General features: G+C 46.6%; 1 protein-coding gene across 1 annotated transcript in view; it reads right to left on the bottom strand.

Annotated features, from left to right (window-relative positions):
- Positions 1 to 22,882, bottom strand: part of IKBKB (inhibitor of nuclear factor kappa B kinase subunit beta) — a gene marked incomplete at both ends in the record, with an annotated part of 48,689 nt that overhangs the window by 3,456 nt on the left and 22,351 nt on the right. Inside the window, 13 exons of the mRNA XM_080710009.1 lie at positions 131 to 230; positions 322 to 371; positions 1,949 to 2,058; positions 3,191 to 3,252; positions 3,416 to 3,567; positions 7,114 to 7,237; positions 8,101 to 8,215; positions 9,032 to 9,226; positions 9,592 to 9,721; positions 11,426 to 11,533; positions 17,358 to 17,482; positions 20,335 to 20,424; positions 22,154 to 22,242. Of these exons, the coding sequence (XP_080566135.1) occupies positions 131 to 230; positions 322 to 371; positions 1,949 to 2,058; positions 3,191 to 3,252; positions 3,416 to 3,567; positions 7,114 to 7,237; positions 8,101 to 8,215; positions 9,032 to 9,226; positions 9,592 to 9,721; positions 11,426 to 11,533; positions 17,358 to 17,482; positions 20,335 to 20,424; positions 22,154 to 22,242 (1,450 nt within the window). The remainder of the gene's footprint in view (positions 1 to 130; positions 231 to 321; positions 372 to 1,948; positions 2,059 to 3,190; positions 3,253 to 3,415; positions 3,568 to 7,113; positions 7,238 to 8,100; positions 8,216 to 9,031; positions 9,227 to 9,591; positions 9,722 to 11,425; positions 11,534 to 17,357; positions 17,483 to 20,334; positions 20,425 to 22,153; positions 22,243 to 22,882) is intronic.

Below are 22,882 nucleotides of genomic sequence, written 5' to 3'. Positions count from 1 at the left end.
AGCTGTGGGTCGCATTGGCGGCTTGAATGCAGTTTCTTGGGCAGTGAAGCCAACGAGAGCAGGGTGCAGGAGCGGCCTGGCCAGGGCCCTGCGACTCATCCCAGCCTCTAGCAGGAAAGGGCACTCCTACCTGAGCTGCGAGTAAATCACTCGCACTTTCTTCTCAAAGCTTTGAATGGCCTGGAGCAGCAGCCGCACCATTTCCTGACTATCGCCATCCGTCCGCTGGTCTGCGAGGAGAGAGGCACATCTGTCCCCGGGGCTAGTACGGGGTGCCGGGGCTTCATAAATGAGACAAGCCTGAGGCCCTGAACCACCTACCTCGTGGCTTTTCCCGCAGTCTCCTGTAAAGCTCCCTCGCTTGTTCCTCTCTGAAACAGGTCAGAAGCTTTGTGTAGATTCAGGGCCAAACGGGCACATCAGCAGCATTAGCCCGCCAATTCTTTCTTTCCCTGTGGTGTTGGGGAATGACTCCAGGGGCATTCTACCTCCAATGCACACCCCCACACTTTTTAGTTTGAAACAGGATATTGTTAATTTGCTGAAGCTGACCTCAAACTGATGATCCTCCTATCTTAGCCTCCCCAGTACCAGGATTATAGGTGTGTTCCACCATGCCTGACTGGTCTGTGGATTCTGGCCAGAATTACTGATCTCCATTTTTCTTGATTGAAGAATACTATTATTTCTGGTGATGTCTACAGTAAGTGGAAGATTGGATTACTATCAAATCAAAACAACCCTAAGGTTTAATGAGAGCAAATCTGTTTTGAAACAGCATCCTGCCAACTTGCTAGGGCTGGCCTCAAACCTGCAATCCTCCTGTCTCAACTTCCTAAATACTGGGACCACAAGCATGCTTCACAACACCTGGCATCAAAGCAAATCTGTTCTGTCCTGAATTCCTCCTCTACTTGGCTTCTGCGATGTGATACCAGGTGCTACCTCTAGACCTGAGCCAGGCAACATGCTCGTCCTTGAAAACTGGCGCTCATAGGCAGACAGAAACTCCTTTCCCTTCCCCCTAACACAAGCAAGACAGGCAGCATTCTCAAAAGGAAACTCTTATTTGAAAACTAGAGGTGAGCTGGGCACTTCAGTATACACCTGTAATCCTATTACTTGGGAGGCCAGCCTCAGCAACTTAGCAAGGCCCTCAGCAACTTAGTAAGATCTTGTTTCAAAATAAAATCTAAAATGGGCTGAAGGTGTAACTTGGAGGTAGAATGGCCCTGGGTTGAATCCCTAGTACCACGAGCACACATGCCAAATTAAAAAAAAAAAAGAAAGAAAGAAAACTAGAGGCAAAATCAGTGTTAAACAATTAGAAAACACAGAACAAATAACTAAATTTCTGGTGTTCAGATTTCTCATCGTTAAGAATTCTGGCAAAAGAATTCTTTCACTAGAGCATCAGGGACCCTGAACTTGAAGCACTGAGCCCCAGGTAGGCCGACCTGCCTCCTGCTTCCTTCCACTAGCACACACAGTTCAGTGTTCCCTCCAGGTAGGATGGGTCCACCTGTGTGCCTTAACCCCTCCTAGAGCCAATGCCAATACTGGCTGAAGACTCAGGCCCACAGTGCACGGTCCAGGCTCCCAGGCCTACTGGCCCTTCCCTCTGTTCTGCCTCCTATGGCTCAAGCCGCACAGGGCCACCTGCGTTTGACAGCCCTTATCATTATGCCCTGTTTCTCACGCGTCATACCTGATGACCTGCATGACACTGAGAGGCCAGGGAGTTTTCCTGGCCCCTAAGCAGACCTGGGAGCTAAGGCTCAGGGTGATGCTGATGGTGTCTGACTCATTTCGGAACATGCCCCGGTGATTCCCCAGGAGGAGTGTCTAGGGAGGATGGTCCCAGTAGGCCTGAGATGACCCTAACACAGGCTGGAAAGCTGAGGTGGGTGGGGGCCTGAGTCGGCAGTGTGGGATCCAGGGCACTCACAGGTCGTCCAGGGTGCCGCCCTGCTTCCGGCCCATCGGGCTGCGCTGCAGGTCCACGATGTCAGTCTGCAGCGCCATCATTCGCTCCACCAGGTGCCTCACTTCATTCTCCTGGAGGAAGAGTTGTGCTAATGGCACCTGACACAGGGGACATGCTTGGGAGTGGGAGAGGAAGGGGGACCTTCCAGACCTAGGGCCCCACCTGTGCTAGAGCAACCTGGGCATGTAGCTCGTGTCCACACCTGCTAGCTACATGACCCCTGAGCAGCTAGTGGGCTTCTAGAAGGGCATGGGAGGGCTGCAGGAGGAAAGTACAGTATCTGCATAATACATATGGCTTCACCCTCACTCAACCTGTCCATCCCAATGCCATCCTGTGTGGGGTAGCCTGGGCCCCTAATTTCAGACATAGGTGGTGTATATAGGCACCAGTCTGGGGACAGAAAGCACCCCCTTCCCCATCTAACTGATATCCACCTAGAAGCACGTGTATACTCCATCAGGACTCAGTTCATGAAAAGTGACATCACGGTATGGAGTAAAGGTCCTGTCTAAGTGTGCAGGGGTGTAGGGTGGGGTGGGGACAAAACCTGGAGCCGTGTCTTAGGTTTCTGTGAGACCCTGATGTCATGATAAGTGTTTTTCAGTGGCATCTGATTTAGTGTCCTGAAATTTTTGTGTCCAGATATCTCCTTTCTTATTGATTTTGTATCCCAACAAAATCAGGCAAAAGCTTTGACAGGAGGGAGTGTTGCTCATCTGTTCAGTTCTCTCCTCCTCAAGGCAAGAGGTCTGGGCTTTTTTCAGAAAATCTGATATTTTGCTCTAGAACACCCGTGTCCATCTCAAGTCTGGCTCTCAGAAGTGGCTCCCTTTACGCCGGGCGTGGTGGCACACGCTTGTAATCCCCGCGCTTGAGAGGTGGAGACAGGAGGATTGCACAGGTTCGAAGCCAGCCACACTGGCTTAAGAGACCCTGTTTCCAAAAATAAAAAAGTATAAAATAGGTCTGGGAGTGTAGCCCGGAGGTAGAAGGGAACCCCAGTACCACCAAAAAAAAAAAAAAGAAGTGGCTCCCTTTCTCTACTTCTTCCCAGCCAACCTGGTTAAGGTCAAAGGGTATGGCAAGGCAAACTTGGATTCTGACCCAGAAGGTCAACCCAGTGTTTGATGAGAAAGTGGGAAACAGTGGAACTAAGCCTCACTCAGACCACGGCACAGAATCCTAAAATGAGCCTCCTACCCGCCCATGCAGCTCCACAGCTTGTTCCATTTCTGTCCAGGCCAGCAACAGTTTATCTGATGCTGGAAAAAAGAAGAGGGGGAGAGGAGAATGAAAAACAAAAGCAGTACAAACCAAAATAGAAATAAGAAACTCAGTTATAAAAGGACAAAAGGAACCGCATCAATGAAACATAGAACAGAAGAAAAAAACGGACTCTCTGAGCACACTCCCGGGTCCACTCACTGATCCCAAACTCGGTTTGCTCGCTGTACTTCTCCAGGTCGATCTGGATGCTGGTTTTAAAGAAATCCAACTTGGCCTTGAGCTGCTGAGACATGGAGGCCATGGAATTCTTCATCTTGGAGAGGCAGCTGTTATTCCGGAGGAGATTCATCCTGCAGGGACCAAGAGAAACGCCACTCTGGAATCCAAAAACCTTTTCCTGTACAATAATAAAACCCCCTCAAACACCAAGGGAGGTCCCTGCTATAAACATCATCATCATCATCATCACCACCATTACTAATACAGTTACCAATAATGGTTTGGATTTAGGATATCCCCTAGCCTTCATGGAAAAAAGGTAGCAATATTTGAGGCAGGACTTGGTGGCTAAGGAGGGGTTCCTGGGGGTGTGGCTTTGGGAATTATATAATGGTTCTCCTACAACTGATATCTCTCCCTTGCTTCCAGCCTCCATGATGTGAGAGCGAGAGCAGAGCCTTCTGCTTTCCCCCTCCTTCCTACCGCCATGCCCTGAGCTCCAGATTCACCTAACATGGACTAAACCCTGAAATCTCCAACAGCACTGTGAGCAAATAAGTCTTCCTTTCTCTAAGTTGTATAGTCAGTTGCTTCGGCCTACAACAATGAAAACGATGACGGAGACAGAAATTCGTATCAGAGGAAGGGGGTCACTACTGTATCTACGTCTGACCGTGTGTTTTGTGAGTCTTTGGAACTGGCTTGTGAGGAAACTGGAAGGACCAAAATGCAGATAGAAACGCAGACAGTAGAGACTGTGCTCAGGAGATTTCAGTGTAAGGAGGACTCCATAAGGAAACAGAATACAGACCTCATGTGTTAAATTCTGGCAAAGAACCCCTGAAGCTTTGTGTGAGGCTGAACTTAAAGGACTGATTAAGCTGGCAGAGAAAAATCTCAAAACAGCAGAAGTAACCAAACTACATTTTGGATATTGATGTCCATGTTCAGTGAATTATACACCAAATTTTGGAGGAAAAAAGCAGAGAGACTTTATAGATTTGCAGTTTGGCCAGAAAAACATGTGTAAAACTCAAGTTCAGATAGATGGTGTTATGGAAAAAAGATAAATAAAAGAAAGGAGGAACTGTTGGCCATGATGGAGGTAAGCCCTGTGGCAGGCATGATGGAAACAGGCACAGAAGCTTTCACTGAAAAGGGCCCAGTGGCAGTGATTACAAAGGGTATAACTACTTTTCCTGTTGGTGGTCAATCTTGTTGCTCGCACAATGCTAGCCTGGTGGGGAAAAGGAAAAAGGGGTCATGGAGTCTTCCTTCCAGCGCGCGCGCGTGTGTGTGTATGTGTGTTACTGATAATTGATCCCAGGGGCATTCTATCTATGAGCTACAACCCTAGCCCTATTATTTTTATATTTTATTTTATTTTAGTTTAGTTTAGTTTTGCGGGTCTGGGGATGGAACCCAGAGGCATTTGACCTCCGAGCTGAACACCCCCTGCCCTATTTTTTATTCTTTATTTTGAAACAGGGTCTCACTGAGTTGCAGAGGGCCTCACTAAGTAGCTGCGGCTGTCCGTGAACTATGATCTTCCAGTCTCAGCCTCCCAAATGCTGGGATTACAAGCATGCGCCACCACGCCTGGCTTATTTTTTATTTCAAAACAGGGTCTCACTAGGTCAATGAGAGTCTCACTACTTGCTGAGTCTTTTTTTTTTTTTTTTGCGGGTCTGGGGATGGAACCCAGGGGTATTCAACCTCCGAGCTACACCTCCTGCCCTATTTTTTATTCTTTATTTTGAAACCGGGTCTCACTGAGTTGCGGAGGGCCTCACTAAGTAGCTGAGGCTGTCCGCGAACCCCAATTCTCTGGTCTCAGCCTCCCGAATGCTGGGATTACAAGAATGCCCATCACGCCCTGCTCTACTTGCTGAGTCTTAAACCTGCGATCCTCCTCTCACCCTCCCAAGTACAGGGATTAAAGGGGTGCGCCAACATGCCAACTTGCCTGGCTTCCTTCCAGATGTCAAAGGAAGGCCTAGGAAGTTAGGCAATGTGTGGCAGGGCTGAAATCCCTGCAGGGAACCTCAAACAGGGAAATCGGTTTGAAAGCCAAGATTACAACAAAACCCCGTGAGATTTAGAAATGTCAGAAACATGAAGTGATACTAAGGTTCCAATTTGTGAGCCATGAAAACAGACTAGGAGAGCCAATTTGCCACCCACTGCAATCTACCAGACCATTGGGGTGGCCCTGCCAAGGCCCCTTTGAGATTATGTCTCACCACCACATGCCCCAGATGTCAGAAGTGGAGCTGCAGGATCAGATACTTGCCCTGCTGAATTCTGACAGTTTTGGTCCCATTCTTTTTTTCTATGGTCCCATTCCTCCCTTTGGAATGCAAATGTTTACTTTATGCTACTGTACACTGGATGTAACTTGCTTTTTCTTTTATAGGGGTTCACAGCCAAGAGTTTACCTTGAGTCTGAAAGGAGACTTTGGACTTTTGCATGATACTAATGCTGTTAAAAATATGGAACTCTTGATGGACTAAATGCATTTTGCATTGTGAGGTGGCTGTGAGGTCTAGGGGCCTGGGGTGGAATGTAATGGTTTGGATTTAGAGTATCTCTTAGCCCTCAAGGAAACAGGGCAGCAATGTTGGAAGCAGCTGGGCTTCCAATGTGGAGGGGTAGCTGGCGTGACCTTGGGGATTATGTAAGGTCTTTCCTCCCCCATGCTCTCTCTTGCTTACAGCCTCCACAGTGCACAGCAGAGCTCTCCTTTTTGTTTCCTGCTGCCACACCCTGCACTAAGCCCTGAAATCTCAAAAAAAAAAAAAAAAAAAAAAGTATTTTGAGCAAATAAATCTTCCTCTAAGTTTGTGTGGTGAGTTGTATTGAATTATGGCAGTAAGAACATTGATCAATACAAGCCGGGCATGGTGGCGCATGCTTGTAATCTCAAGTACTTGGGAGGCTGAGACAGGAGGCTCACAGGTTCTCAGCCAGCCTCAGCTACTTAGGCTCTCAGCAACTTAGTGAGACCCTGTTTCAAAATAAAGAATAGAAAATAGGTCTGCGGGCATAGCTCGGGTACAGAATGCCCCTGGGTTCAATCCTCAGTATGGGGGGGGGGGAGATGATCAATTCAGGGTTACTTTTTTTTTTCTTTTTTCTTTTTGGTGCCATGGTTGAATCTAGGGACATTCTACTTCTGAGCTATATACATCACCATTTTATTTATTTATTTTGAAACAGAGTTTTGCTCAATTGCCAAGGCTGCCCTCAAACCAGCAAACCTCCGTCTCGGCCTCCCAAGCACTAGGAAAGCTGCGTTTCTAACCATTAGGTTCTGCGCCAAAATTGGATTTAGGCAAAGGGCTTTACAAAGGACCAATAATCTAAATCCTTCCTAACAGGGAAAAGCCCAGGTGCCTGCATAATAACCAGGGGAATTTTGCTAACCCAAATTTTGCTGAGTTCCAAATTCTGTGCGTGCACAATTCAGCCAGTCCAGCCCTGGGTCCTGTGCTTCTGCTAACTGCACTCCCCTCACTGGGCCACAAAGGGTCTCCCTGCAGCCAGCCCACTCAGCCACTTTCTGTCCATCCAAACCAGTAGCTCTCTCTCATCTCAGAATCCTCCCGAGGAGCCAAAGCCGTTAAACAATTTTAAATAAATCAAGTTTAAAAAAAAGAAAAGCCTGGCACAATACATGGCAGCTCGCTGTCCCTGCTGCAGCCGATTGCAGTCTTCCTTCAGGGTTCGGATGCTGTGCCAGACTTGGCCCCACACCTTCCTCAGCTGGAAGAAAGGGAGATTCCTCTTGGGCTCTTGAACTGGAAACAGAGACCGGCAATTATCAGAGAATAACTGTCCTGCAAAGACCCACATCCTGCCTTTAGACAGCACTGCTACTTTTTAAAATTATATAACTACTACACTATTATGTAACTTTTTCGGTATTATGCCTGGTTACTACCTTATATACTTTTATACTTCCTGTAGTCCAATAAACAGCTACTGGCTTGATTTGATGGAACATTTTATAACACATTCACATGTACACAGGCCCACATATCTTTTATCTCTATCTTCTTTTTTTTTTTTTTTTTTTTGGTACTGAGGATTGAAATCAAGGGCATTCTACCACTGAATCATGCATCATGCCCCCACCCTAATATTATGTTTCATTTTGAAACAGGGTCTTGCTAAGTTGCTAAGGGTGACCTTGACCCTGTGATCCTCCTGTCTCTGCCTCCCAAGTACTAGGATTATAGGTACAAGCCACTGAGTGTGGCTGAACTGATTTTTTTTTTTTGAACTGGGGATTGAACCCACAGACAATTTACCTCCGAGCTACAACATCCCCAGCCCTATTTTTTATTCTTCATTTTGAAACAGGGTCTCACTAAGTTTTGGAGAGACTCACTAAGTAGCTGAGGCTGGCTGTGAAGCTGTCTCAGCTTCCCAAGTACTGGGATTACAAATATGCATCACCACGCCCAGCATGGGCATTCTATCTTTGACTACACCCTCAACTCTATTTTTTATTCTTTATTTTGAAATAGGGCCTCACTAAGTAGCTGAGGCTGGCCACGAACCTGGGATCCTCCTGTCTCTGCCTCCCAAGTACTGGTATTACAAGTGTGCACCACCACACCTGGCTCGGGATGATTTTTTTAACAAATGATATTCTTACGGATACAGCTGACACTTTCAGGTTGGGGCCGTGGGGAAATCTGAGTCTCATAGTTGAGTTTACTGTTATCAAAGAGAAAAACCAGATCCGTGTCCAATGTGCGGCCCTCATTTAGCTGCAAAGAGATGAGAAGAGAGTGAGGTTTTTCTAGAGCTGACGCTTTCCCACCTAATCATGATGGGTTCCAGATCATGAGCGTTCACCCAGAGCATGGTCTTTGGCCCAGCAAGCATGATGCCTTCCTTCACTTATTTTTCCTACTCCAGTCTGCACTTCTTTTTCTTTTCTTTTTCTTTTTTTTTTTTTTTTTTTTTTGCGGGTCTGGGATGGAACCCAGGGGCATTTGACCTCTGAGCTACATCCCCTGCCCTGTTTTTTATTCTTTATTTTCAAACAGGGTCTCACTGAGTTGCAGAGGGCCTCACTAAGTAGCTGAGGCTGTCCACGAACCACAATCCTCCGGTCTCAGCCTCCCAAATGCTGGGATTACAAGCGTGCGCCACCACACCCAGCTTTATTTTTCCTACTCTTTTCACATATTATCTGACCTGCACCATACTGTTCACAGTGCACATTCTACCTCCCAGTGCAATGACTGTTCTTATACATTAACTTTAGCTTTAAAAGTTTTAAGGGCAGGGGTGTCTTGCACTACTGTGGTTAACACAGTAACCTCCCCAGCTCTATACACATGGGTCAGCTGACTCTGGAGACTAGAGCATCATGTTGGCAGCAGGGGCAAAAAATAAGCTGCTCTGGTCTGGAAGCAACAAGTCAAGAGCGGGATGATGTGTATCTCTCTGGATGTCACAGGGATTCCAACCTAAAGAGCAGCAATACCTGCACTGTGATTAGCAGGCTACCTGACACATACAGTAACAATGTGAAAGCAGGACCTGTCCCAAGAGGACTGAGAGCAGCCCAGACTCACCTTGCTGCTGGAGATGCACTGAGCGGCTGGACTGTCAGCAAGCAGGGCCAGGCCGGCCTCCTGCAGCAGCTCCTGCTCTTTCTCCGGGATGCCTGTGTCCTGCTCAATTCTGGCCTTTAGGCTCTGTAGGCTCTCTTCCTCTGTCACTGAATAGGTATGAATGGTGCCCGTGACCATGTTCAAGATGTGAACCAGCTGTAACACAACCCAGGTATCATGAAAAACTAGTGTTCACAGAGATGTCTACCTATCTGCCAAGGTCCTCCACTACTCCCGACATTTCCCAGCCCCACAGAGCCAAGGCCTCGCTCGAGGAAGGGAGGCCAGGGCCATGTTTTACATGTTCTTGTCTTTCATACTTCTATTCGTTCACAACAATGACCTGAGATCCAATATCCATCAGTTCAGCTGTTCTGTCATCTTTCTTAGGTAGGGGCAGATTGTTACGAGAGCCCGAATGCCCCCATCAGGCCCGCCAGAATAGGGCCTGCTTTCCCCTGAGTACTGTGTGGCCTGGGATTTCAGTGGCTGCCTCAGGGCTGCCTCGCCTGCACACTCACCTTTAAGTTCAAGATGTCATCCAATGCCTTGAAGCAGCCATTGGGACCGTACTGGGGATCTGTGCCCCTCTGCCGGGGGTGCCACATGAGCATCAGCTGCAGCCACTTCTCCAGCCGTTCGGCCAGGACACTGAGGAGAACAGAGACAGGAGGACGCGCTGCCAGCCAGCCTTAGGCTGCCGCCACTCGTGAGTGTGCGAGTGTGGCCCGTGCATGCTGTACCCTCACACGTGGGTGGCAGCCCAGAAGGGATTTGATTTGTGTGTGTGTGTGGAACTAGGGATTAAACCCAGGGGCATTCAAACACCGAACTACACCCTAGACCATGCCCGGCTCCTTTTTTATTTTCAATTTTGATACTGAGTATTGCTAAGTTGCTGAAGCTGCCCTCAAACACACGATCCTTCTGTCTTGGCCTCTCAAGTACTGAGATTACAAGTGTGTGCCATCATACCTGCCTCCTCCAACCTCTTCATCTATCCAACCCCTCCCCAAAAAGTTCCAGTACATTTTTTCACCTATACCTCAACTCCACATAATGCCTCTCCCTGTCCTCTAAACATTCATGGGTATTACTACCTGTGCCACTTAGCTGTGTCTGACTGCTTTGCACCTTTCCTTATACAATGACCCAATTCTGACAGATAATAATTAACAGGCAGATAATAATTATATCCTGGCTCTCCCAAACTATTGTTATACCATTCAAACTGCAAAGATTTCTTTGTTGACTCTGACAACAGCAACAGGCCAGACTAGGCATGCAAAGAGAATGAAGTTATAATTTTCCCTTCCCCCTTCTCCCAGGAACCAACAACAAACCCTCTCTGGCTTGTCTACTTCCCACCACCATGCCCTGAGTTCTGCTGATAAGAACTGGCCTAACATGGACTGAACCCTTTGAAACCTCCAACACTGAGCAGATAAATTTTTTCTCTAAAAAAAGCTATAATTTCTTACCTTTAAAAGGCTTATTACAGCCAGGCGTGGTGGCACACGCTTGTAATCCCTGCGCTTGGGAGGCTGAGACAGGGGATCGCAAAGGTTCGAAGCCAGCCTCGGCTACTTAGTGAGACCCTGTTTCCAAATAAAATTTAAAATAGGTCTGGGAGTATAGCCCGGAGGTAGAAAGCCTCTGGGTCTACCCCTAGTACCCCCCCCCACACACACAAAAGGCTTATTACATAATATTAGACAAACCCTCTGCAGAATTATAGTAAGGGTAATAGACATATGGCAAACAGGAAGAAGAGGTGAGCCAGGCGTGGTGGCTCATGCCTGTGATCCTACTACTTGGGAGGCTGAGATAGGAGAATTGCAGGTTCAAGGCCAGCCTCAGCAATTTAGTGAGACCATGTTTCAAAACTGAAGGGGGCTAGTAGGCTAAGGAGATAGAATGCCCTGGCTTCAATCCTCATTATCAAAAAATAAAATATGCCAGGCGTGGTGGCGCAGACTTGTAATCCCTGCGCTTGGGAGGCGGAGACAGGATTGCGCAGGTTCGAAGCCAGCCTTGCTGGCTTAAGAGACCCTGTTTCCAAATAAAATATAAAATAGGTCTGAAAGCATAGCCCGGAGGTAGAAGGGTTCCATCCCCAGTACCACCAAAAAAAAAAAAAAAAGTTATCACATCACCTCAGAGGTTTCTTAAAAAAAAAAAAAAAAAAAAAAAAAAAAAAAAAACTCAGAAATTTAGCAAGACCCTGTTTCAAAATAAAAAATGAAAAAGGCTGAGGGTGTACCTCAGAGGTACAATGCCCTGGGTTCCATCCCCAGTACTAAAATAAAAGGAAGAAAACCATACCGAGGGGTAATGCCGCGGACCATGCCTTACCTGTTCAGATTGTTGGGGTAGGGTAAAGAGCTTGAAAACTTCACGGCTCCATTCAAGTCTTCACTGACCACAATGTCCACCTCGCTCTTCTGCCGGACTTTTGAATGCCTGTGAGGATGCCGCCTCATTACGCCCCTTGCATCACTCAGCAGTCAGCAGCCATTTTACATTTATAGCATCACCTTACAACAGCACAGCTGACACATGCCCCCAGGGAGAGATTCACTTTCTGAAATAATGGTCAGTATCCTGAAAGGATAGTTTCTTTGAGAATTTAAGAATGTTCTAGCGTCATACCACGCAGAACAGGCCTGATTTCATCTGACCTCAGAATCTTGGCGGGGTGGCCTGGTTAGTACTTGGATGGGATAGTTTAAGAATGGTCACTTACTGGGACCAGAGGTGTGGCTCAGTGGTAGAGTGTGTGTGTAGCATGTGATGGGGGCCCTGGGTTTGATCCTAGCCCTGTATTACAAGAAAGAATAGTTGGTACTGCCTCAAGGAGTTTTTATGTTTTTTTGTTTGTTATTGGGAACTGAACCAAGAGATATTCTACTTTCCGAGTTACCTCTTCAGTCCATTCTATTTATTTATTTATTTATTTATTTATTTATTTATTTATTTTATTGTAGTACTGGGGTTCCCCAGGGACTTTATACCTCCAGTCTATACTCCCAGATCTATTTTATACTTTATTTGGAAACAGGGTTCCACTAAGTTGCTGAGAGCCTCACTAAGTAGCTGAAGCTGGCTCCGAACCTGTGTAATCCTCCTGTCTCAGCCTCCCAAGTGCTGGGATTATAACGTGCTCCACCATGCCCGGCTTTTTATTTTTATTTTAATTTTAGAAACATGGTCTCTTGCTAAGTTGTGGATGCTGGCCTTGAACCTGCACTCCTATCTCAACTTCCCAAGTCCTGGGATTATAGATGTGTACCACTGCACTTGCCCTGAGTGAGTACTTATTTATTTTTCTGCTACTGGGGATTGAATTTGGGGCATTCTACCTCTGAACTATACCCCATCCCCACTTTATTTTTTTGAAACAGGGTCTCGCTAGGTTGATGAGAGTCTGTCTTCAATCTGCAATCCTCCTGTCTCAGCTTCCCAAGTCCTGGGATTGCAAGCATGCTAAATGAGTTTTAAAGGGCAGCTTCCGGCTGCCACTAGCCATCTTGGGCCTGAGTTCTGCAGATGGTACTGCTGACTCCTCTTATCCTTAGCTCTTTTTTTCCATATTTTTTCTACCTTTCTTCTTTTTTTTTTTTTTTTTTCAGTACTGGAGATGGAACCCAGGGCATTCTACCTCCAAGCTACATCATCCCCCGCCCTATTCTTTATTCTTTATTTTGAAACAGGGTCTCACTGAGTTACAAGGGGCCTCACTAAGTAGAAGCTAAGGCTGTCCAGCCTCCCAAATGCTGGGATTACAAGTGTGTGCCACCACGCCAAGCTTAGCTTTTGTTTTATTGAATACAAACTATCATGCTTTGATAGAGGATAAAACTAGAACTTCTAGTTGGGTGTGGTGGCACATGCTTGTAATTCCAGTACTTGGGAGGCAGAGACAGGAGGATCGCAGGTTCACAGCCAGCCTGTTACTTAGTGAGATCTGCTGCAACTTAGTGAGACCCTGTTTCAAAATAAAGAATAAAAAATAGGACTAGGGGTGTAGTTCTGAGGTAGAATGCCCCTGGTTCAACCCCCAGTACCATAAAACAACAACAACAATAACACCTACAACTTCCAAACATCCAAACACAGATTACTATGAGTGTGTCACTTCTCCTTGCACAATACATGCACACGAACGCACGCTTCTCTCCAAATGGACATTGCTTCAACATTCTAAATCAAGTGGCTCCCAACCTTCCTGGTAACAAGGACACTTATATGCCTCACAGATAACCAAGTACTTCACCCTGTTTCCCTCAGTTTCCACAATTACCCCAGGTGGGGATGTTACTTTTTAGGTCAAGTAAAGATCAAGTGATTTGTCCAAGGTCACAATCGGGGACTCAAAAAATAAATTCTGGTATAACTTCTACTCTTTCTGAATGCCCAAATACATCTTTTTCTGAAATACCTGGAAATTTCAAATAAAGAATTCTGGACACTGAAAAGTTCTCACTGGCAATAGGTGACTGGCCGATGTGGGACACACAGGGAATCCAGAGGAGCTGGTGTGTGGCAGAGGCTGGCACTTCCAGCTCTGGTTCAATACCTGAGAGGTAAGGTAGAAGCCAGGGGCCAAGCTTCTAACTGAAGCAAGATCGCCGTCTTTTGGAAAACTTAGGAATAAAAAAATCATAAAACAAAATACTAAATAAAATACTTAATAGCTAAGCTAATTCTAAAATGAATTTCAAAGTAGCTTTAAAAAACAATTATAAAAAACAAATTGTACCTGTCCTGAAATACTATCAAAATGTCACCTGAGATGGTGAAAGTTTTTTTTTTTTTTTTATGGTACTGACAATTGAACCCAGGGGCATTCTACCTCCTAGCTATACCCCCCCCACCCCAACTCTATTTTTTATTCTTCATTTTGAAACATCTCATTAAGTTGTGGAGGGCCTCACTAAGTAGCTGACACTGGCCATGAACCTGTGATTCTCCTGTCTCCGCTTCCCAAGTACTGGGATTATAAGCGTGCAAAACCATGCCTAGATCTTTGGTGAAAGTTTTAAAAAGTTGCTTAAGAACCAGGCACTGTGGAACACACCTGTAATCCCAGTGACTCAGGAGGATCCCAAGTTTGAGGCCAGCCTCAGCAACCTAGCAAGATCCTCTCTCAAAATAAAATACAAGGGCCGGGCGTAGTGGCACATGCTTGTAATTCCTGCTCTTGGGAGGCAGAGACAGGAGGATCACCCAGGTTTGAAACCAGCCTCGCTGGCTTAAGACACCCTGTTTCCAAATAAAAATATAAAATAGGTCTGGGAGTGTAGCCCATAGGTACACGGGTTCCATCCCCAGTACCACCAAATAAATAAATAAACAAACAAATAAAATAAAAGGGTTAGGAATATAGTTCCCCTGGGTTCAACCCCCAGGTACACACACACACACACACACACACACACACACACACACACACACAGTCATATACGTTGGAGACATTAAGAAGCAGACAAACCTGGTTCTTCTCATACTCTAGTCTATAAAGCAACTCCTAAACTGGGCGTGGTAGCACACGCTTGTAATCTCACCATTTGGGAGGTTGAGACAGGAGGATCACAGTTCAAGGACAGCCTCAGCTACTTAGTGAGGGCCTTTGCAACTCAGTGAGACCCTGTTTCAAAATAAAGAATAAAAAAAACTAGGGCTGCAGGTGTAGCTCAGAGGTAGAATGCCCCTGGGTTCCATCCCCAGTACAGCTAAAAAAAACCTCAAAACCAAAAAAACAATTCCTGATTGGGGTTTTCCAGTCCCAGGTCCCAGTAACAGATGACTCTGCAGATGACAGGCTTTACTGTGACAATGCAGAGCCACTAAGGGTACATTTACCAGCGGACTCTGGTTCTAATGGGTGTGTATGTGTGCGTGTGTGTGTGTGTGCGCGCGCGCGCATGCACGAATGCACACACACGCGCAGTATTAGGGATTGAACCCAGGGGCATTCTACCTCTGGGCTCTACATTCAGCCCTATTTCAATTTTTATTTTGAAACAGGGTCTGAGCTGTGGAGGTGCTCACAAAGCAGCTGAGGCTGGCCACAAACCTCTGATCCTCCAGTCTCAGCCTCTTAAGTACTAGGATTACAGGCACCACCATGCCAGCTTTAATAAATTTTAACCTATCTTTATTACAAATAATAAAAAGTTCAACACTTGAACTTAAAAAATGATTAAAACAACTGTAGATGTATGGATAATTTAAAGTCATCTTTATCACAGTTGCATTACAAAGTGTGGCTATATTTCATTATGTAATCCCCTACATTCCAGAAGCTGTGCTGGAGGGGAATGTGTACTTTATGAGTCCCCGCAGGGGCCATGCTCTGCCCCTTGGCCAGGTCCTCAGAACACCCTTCCCTCACGCCTCTCTGTCTGGAGCTGGCTGTGCCATCACACTGACCCTCTTCTAGAGTGATTTTCAAAGTCACACCTCATTCTAGTCAATCAGCATTCTCGTGATGTAAATAAAGATCTGTCCTTTGAAAAGTATTTAAGATATTTTACCACTTCCAGAAAGATCCTCAGAATGATGGTAGCAGCCAGTGCTGGCTATGGCCCAGTAGGCCCGCTCTCCTGTGCCTGGTGGCCACAAGGATTTACACATCTTTCTGGCAAGAAGCGTGATACAATTAACAGCCTTAAAATATACATACATTTTGATCTGTTAATTCCATTCCTAGGAAGTTACCCTAGGGAAACAACTATGGATGTGTGAGGATTCACCCAATATGATGTTATTCTTGGGGTTATTTTAAGAAGTAAAAATTATAAGTCACCCAAGCTCCAACAACAAGGCACACATTAAATAAACCTCAGTCCAGACACTCGCTAGAATACCAGACACTTCAAATAACAAAGACAGAGTGGGTTCAGGTTCAGTTTGAAAAGCAGGATATATCAAAGGATGGACAATAACCATTTTTTTGGTGTGTGTTACTGGGGATAGAACCCAGGGGCATTCTACCTCCGAGCTACACCCCCAGCCCTATTTTTTCTTTATTTTTGAAACAGGGTCTCAGTAAGTTGCGGAGAGCCTCACTAAGTAGCTGAGGCTGCCTGCGAACCACGATCCTCTGGTCTCAGCCTCCCAAATGCGGGGATTACAAGCATGCGCAACCACACCCGACAGCCTATTTTGTTTTTTTTTAAAAGTGTAAAACATGAAGCTGGGCGTGGTGGCGCAGGCTTGTAATCCCCGCGCTTGGGAGGCTGAGACAGGAGGATCACACAGGTTCAAAGCCAGCCTCAGCTACTTAGTGAGGCTCTCAGCAATTTAGTGAGACCCTGTTTCCAAATAAAATATAAAATAGGTCTGGGAGTATAGCCCGGAGGTAGAAAAGCCGCTGGGTCCCACCCTCAGTACCACACACACACACACAAAAAGTGTAAAACAGGTACACAAATGGAAGAGCCTAAGGACACACAAAAATGTTCACAGTGATTGTTTCTAGAATGTCTGATTATAGTTGGCGCGCGCGCACGTGTGTGTGTGTGTGTGTGTGTGTGTGTGTGTGTGTGTGTGTGTATTTTACTGGAAATTGAACTACATCCCCAGCCCTTTTTATTTTGAAACAAGGTCTCGCTGAGTTATTGAGGCTGGTCTCAAACCTGCGATTCTTCTGTCTCAGTCTCTCAAGTACTAGGATTAGAGACTTCCATCTCTTTAAAAACAAACTGTGATAGGTATGGTGGTACACATTTGTAATCCTAGTACTTGGGAGGCTGAGACAGGAGGATTGCAGGTTCACAGCTAGCCTCAGCTACTTAATGAGGCGCTCTGCAACTTAATGAGACCCTGTTTCAAAAATAAAGAATAAAACATAAGGCTGGGGTTATAGCTTAGAGGCAGATGTACCTGGGTTCAGTCCTCAGTACCATACACACACAAAAGAAAGTGTATTCAGGTAGAGTAAAACTTGTCAACATAAACTTTCATGCAAATACTTCCTCCTAATCTGCCAGGAGCCCGCATCCTTTATTTCTATCTACTAATACATTTTCCGTGTTTACACCATAGCTGGTACATATGCTGACTCCTCACTACAGAACACAGAGCAAATAATACTGATATGGTGTTACATTTAAAGATGTTACTCAACAACTGCGCTATTTTCTAGGACTTTACTGGAGCTCAAGCTGCTTCCTCTCAGAATACAGAGGACAGACACCTTGGGCCCGGCCTAGGACACTGGGTGAAACGGGCTGGGTTAAGCCCTTCCTTCCTTTGCACCCTCCCCCAGGCTCTCACTCACCACTGAACAGGCTGCCAGTTGGGGAGGAAAGGCCTGAAGCCGGTGATGCACTCGAAGGCCAAGGTGCCGAAGCTCCAGTAGTCCACAGTCACGGTGTACTTGCGCTGCTCCAGCAGCTCCGGGGCCTGTCACAACACAGAGGAGCACATCCAAGCTGCTCCTGGCTTCACTGTTGGTACCAGAGATTGAACCCAGAGGGCTCTACCCTTGAGATATTGCCTCAGTCCTTTTTTGTTTTTTCCCCATTTTGAAACAAAGTTTCCCTAAGTTGCTGAGGGACTGGCTAATTTGCTGAGGCTGGCCTTGAACCTGTGATCCTCCTGTCTCAGTCTCCCAGGTCCTAAGATTACAGGCATGGCCCACTGCACCTGGCTGAACTGCTCCTTCTTCTGAGGGGTCACAGCAGGAGGGGTTGGCCAGTTTCCCCACTCACCCCCACCCCACTCTCCTGGCTCCATCTCAGGGGCGCAGGCACATCCACTCAAGGCCAAGGGGATGCAGTTACCTAAGATCTTCCTGTGTGCTCAACATAAGGGCTAAGGAATTGGCCCACAGGCCTTTTTGTGTGTGTGTGTTTGGTGCTGGGTGTTGAACCCAGAGCCATTCTACCTTCAAGCTACACCCTCAGCCCTATTTTTATTTGTTATTATGAAACAAGGTCTTGCTAAGTTGCTGAGGCTGATCTTGAACCTGTGATCACCCTGTCACAGCCTCCCAAGTACTGAGATTACAGGTGTGTACCACCACACTTGGCCCCAAGCATCATTTTTAGGTGGACCAAGGTAAATCAATAGCTCAATTAAATGTGCTTTAATTTCTACCCTTTAAAAAATGAAGAGCACATTGCTTCTCGGCCTTTTAGCTAAGATCAAGTGTAAAAAACAAGGAGCATAGAATTTCAGGTATACTAATTTGAAAACTAAGGTCATAGCTGGGCGTGGTAGTACATGCTTATAATCCCAGCATTTGGGAGGCTGAGACCTCCCAAATGAAACCTCAATCAGAGGATTGAGGTTTGTGGACAGCCTCAGTTACTTAGTGAGGCCCTCTGTAACTTAGTGGGCAGGGGGTATAGCTCAGAGGTCAAATGTCCCTGGGTTCCATCCCCAGACCCCCCCCCCGAAAAGAAAGAAAGAAAGAAAGAAAGAAAGAAAGAAAGAAAGAGAGAAAGAAAGAAAGAAAAAAAGAAAAAAAGAAACAAAAAAAAACCTAAGTGTAGGGCCCAGCCATGGGTGCCATGCAGAGATGGGAAGACAGGCTCAGTACAACAAAACCAAATGAGTAAAACTCAAATGCTGACCAACTGTCCCATACAAGTAACATGCAGCCACCCAGGGGACAGGACATTTAGGATCCAGCCGGAAAAAGTCAGAGGCACGACTGCCACCAAGTTGGGGGCACTGGTGTGACCTAGAGGCAACGAAGCCCAGTGGGAATCAGAACTGGTTCAGAAGGCTCCTCGCATGAGGTCAGAGGGGACAATCCAGAAAGGGCTTGGAGACAGGGCTTTGTACAGTGTGGGTGAAGACGCAACACTTACAGAAAGGTCGGGGAATCCTGGCTGGGTCAATCTATGGGTTTGGGTATAAACGGATGTCTTAACTTGTGGAGCCTGACTTAGCATCCTGGTTAGAGCATGGGTCCCCCTTGCTCGATGGCTGCAGAAGGTACTCAGTAGGACGGATGTGAATATATGAGTCACCACTGGGTAACCTGTTCACGGAGCAGGTGATAAGCGGAGGGGGCCAACTGCCCTAGCTGGCAAGGCAGGCAGGGAATACAAACACACAAAAGGACATCAAGTAACTTCTTTCTTAGTTAAGAGACAAATGGAATACCTGAGCTCACCTAGTCCAGTGCTTTCAACCCCTTATTTATTTAGATACTAGAGGCTGAGCCCAGTGTCATTCTACCTCTGAGTTATACTTCCAACCCTTTTTATCTTTTATTCTGAAACAGGACCTCACTAAATTGCTGAGGTTAGCCTTGAACCTACAACCCTCCTATCTCAGCCTCCCAATCCTACTGGGATTGCAGATGTGTGTCATCATGCCCAGCTAGAGTCTAAAATCTTTAACCCAGGTAAAAGGCTTTAATTCTGAGAAAGCAAGATGTCAGGCTCGAGGTCAGCTTCAGCCAAGACCCTCAGTCACTTCATGAGATCCTGTTTCAAAATAAAAACTAAAAATGGCTGAAGATGTAACTCCGAGGTAGAATGTCCCTGAGTTCAATCCCTCCCCAGTGCCAAAAACAAAAAGAGGCCTTACTCAACTGTCCCCTCTTGCCTTCCCCAGCTTCTACCCCAGCCCCTCACATTCCCACCACACATCAGGTCTTCCAAGGCGCTCTTTGTCCAGAATCTCTTCTCCCTCTACTGTCTTCCACTGCAACCCTCCTGGTCACTTGTCCTTCAAGGCCCTGACTCAGCTAGGTCCTCCCAATACCCTTTCCTAGGACACCTGTACTTTCCTTCTAGGCGGCACTCATCTTAAGGGCAATTCCTTGGTTATGTATGTATCATGGTATCACCTGCTTTCTTGCTAAACACCAAGCTCCTGAAGAGCAGGGAAATGCTGACCTCTTTTCTCATCATATTGCCAGTGCTGAGCACAGCACCCAGCACTCAGACTGCACAACATAAAGAAGGTGGAAGATGAGCTCTGATCTCCATGACGCCCGAGGTATCTCAGAAAACCACGGCCCCGCAGACCAGCATAAGTCTAGTTCCAACCCTGTGCTTCCAGGTAAAATACTGAAGCACAGCAAGGCTTCAGGTTCTGGGAAAGGGCATACCAGTACTACCCTTCTGACATCAGAGAAGAGGATGCTATCTTTCCAGAGGGCATCTGCTGGCAGAAAATGCCAACTCAAGCAGATTATGGTTCCTGTGCATCTGATATGTGGATACGGACAGGCAAGGACCTAGAGGAGCCTTACAGACATGGTCCTCAGACAGGAACTGGTGAACAGGCCTTACCAGGTACTGCAGGGTCCCCACGAAGGATGTGCAAAGACTGCCCTGATCCAGCTCTTTGGCATAGCCTAGGTCAATAATTTTGTGTATTAACTGAAAAAAAAAGAGAGAAAAATCATGAGGATTATCAGAATATACTGTCTTTCTTTTTTTTTTTTTTTTTTTGGTGGTACTGGGGTTGGAACCCTTCTACCTCCAGGCTACACTCCAGACCTATTTTTATATTTTATTTGGAAACAGGGTCTCTTAAGCCAGCAAGGCTGGCTTCGAACCTGCACAATCCTCCTGTCTCTGTCTCCCAAGCGCGGGGATTACAAGTGTGCACCACCATGCCTGGCCAGAATATACTGTCTTTCTATAAGTGTTCAGATCTTGTCCTTAGAGCTGAGATACTTCTGAATCCCCAGGGGTATTAGATGCTAGATTCATAAGAACCACCATCTACATGGGAGAATGCCCTGAAGATGACAGGATCAGGGCAAGAGAAACACCCATGTAACAATATGAGACAAGAGTCAGGCGTGGTGGTGCACACCTATAATCCCACATGGGAAGCTGAGACAAGAGGATCGCAAGTTAAAGGACAGCCTCAGCAGTGTAGCTCTCAGCAACCTAGCAAGACCCTATTTCAAAAAATAAATAAATAAAAAGGGCTGTGCATGGTGGTACCTGCCTGTAATCACAGTATTTGAGAGGCTGAGACAGGAGAATCTTAAGTTTAAGGACAGCCTCAGCAACACAGTAAGACTTTTAGCAACCTGGTAAGACTGTTTCCAAACAAACTAAAAGTGTTGGGGGTATAGCTCAGAGGTAGAATCCCACTGGATTCAATCCCCATTACCGAAAAAAAACAAAACAAAAAACCCTAGGCATATGTTCGTCCTTGTTCTGCCACCAATCATCACAGGGAGAATGAAATTAACAGACCACACTCCAGCCCTCCAGACCACTTCATAATGTGAGAGCCCAGGCCAGCCTCTTCTCAGGAAGTATCTTTAGTTCTCAAATCTTTGAACTACTGGCTGAACGAGTGTGCCCTGGAACAAGGGTGAGCCCTGTCACAGGCACAGGCCAGCCTAGGAGGTGACAGAGCCGTGTCAGGAGGGATGAGACCTAGGAGTTAGGTTACTACATTCCGCCTGTCGTGGCAGCTGAACAAAGTGGGGTAAGAGCAGAGCACCAGGCCCAGGGGAGGGGAGCACCCCACTAAGCAAGGCGTCACTTGAGAGACTCATGGGGAACCCAGAGGAACTGCAGGCCGCACCTGCTAGAGACGGGCAGGTGCCGTTGCCAGTGCCTTTTCTCAGCCACAGACTCAGCCGGCCTACAGTCGGTTTCCATTCTGTCCAAGTGTCGTGTGGATGTACGTTTGTATCACTGTGAACCTCACTATGATATATAGTCACAATGCACCAAAAGTATATTACGAAAAAGAATTGTTGATTTTTTTTGGGGGGGCGGGTCTGGGGATGGAACCCAAGGGCTTTCGACCTCCAAGCTATAGCCCCCGGCCTCTTTTTATTCTTTATTTTTTGAAACAGGGTCTCACTAAGTTACAGAGGGGCCTCACTAAGTAGCTGAGGCTGTCTGTGAATCGCGATCCTCTGGTCTCAGCCTCCCAAATGCTGGCATTACAAGCGTGCGCCGCCACGCCCGGCTAGAATTGTTGAATTTTGTTTCAAATAAAAAAGCATTGCCTGAGAACCAAAACATGGCTCCAGGAAATGCAAGTATCAACAAAGCTAAGAAACCAGTTCCTTGCCTCCCAGGCAGCTTCCCCGAGGCCGCCCCAAGACTTCCTGAGCCCCGCAGGGTCACTTACTCTTTGATCCCCTTGCTGTAGCACGATGTTTTCAGGCTTTAGATCCCGATGAATAATTCTGTTTTCATGAAGGTATCTAAGTGCAGAAGCTAAGGGAGGGAAGAGAGTTTTTATTAAGCGTAAGGTACACTGTTCATTTCATAACTTTCCATCCTACAAAGGCCAATGCAGCAGCCCCCTGAAATACACTCTATGACTTAGTGTACAAACTCACAGTGAAGAAAGAGGCCAGGGCACCGGCTCCTCAGATGAGTGAAGAGAATCTGGCTAGATGAACAGAAATTAGGACTACACCAAGAATCTGCTTATTTGTGCAAAACATTGTACAAGGGAAAGCTCGGTGGTAGAGTACCTAACCTAGAATGCACAGGGCCTGGGGTTCCATCCTTAGCACCACACACAAAAAAACTCTTAGCCTTACAGCCATGAGGTCACCAGCTACAGTTTAGAGCTGAGTCTCTCAAATTGAGTTGTCTGGATCAAGTAGCATCCAAACTTAGGAATGCAAAACTCTCAGGCTCACCCCAGGACCACAGGCTCTCCAGCTGATGCTGACATGTGGAAAAAGCCTGAGGAAGGGAACCTCTGTGGTCTGGAGGCTCACACACCTGAATCCTGCAGGGCGGGCAAGAAGGCTCTTTGGACAGAGAGCACCAGATCATTACGATCTAGATTCCAGTGAGGTCAAAGGCAGCCCCCAGGAGGAAGTGGGGAGGCACGAGAAGAACG

The sequence above is a fragment of the Muscardinus avellanarius genome (assembly GCF_963383645.1).
Source record: "Muscardinus avellanarius genome assembly, chromosome: 14".
Classification (NCBI taxonomy): domain Eukaryota; kingdom Metazoa; phylum Chordata; class Mammalia; order Rodentia; family Gliridae; genus Muscardinus; species Muscardinus avellanarius.
This window is presented reverse-complemented; position numbering and strand designations above follow the sequence as displayed.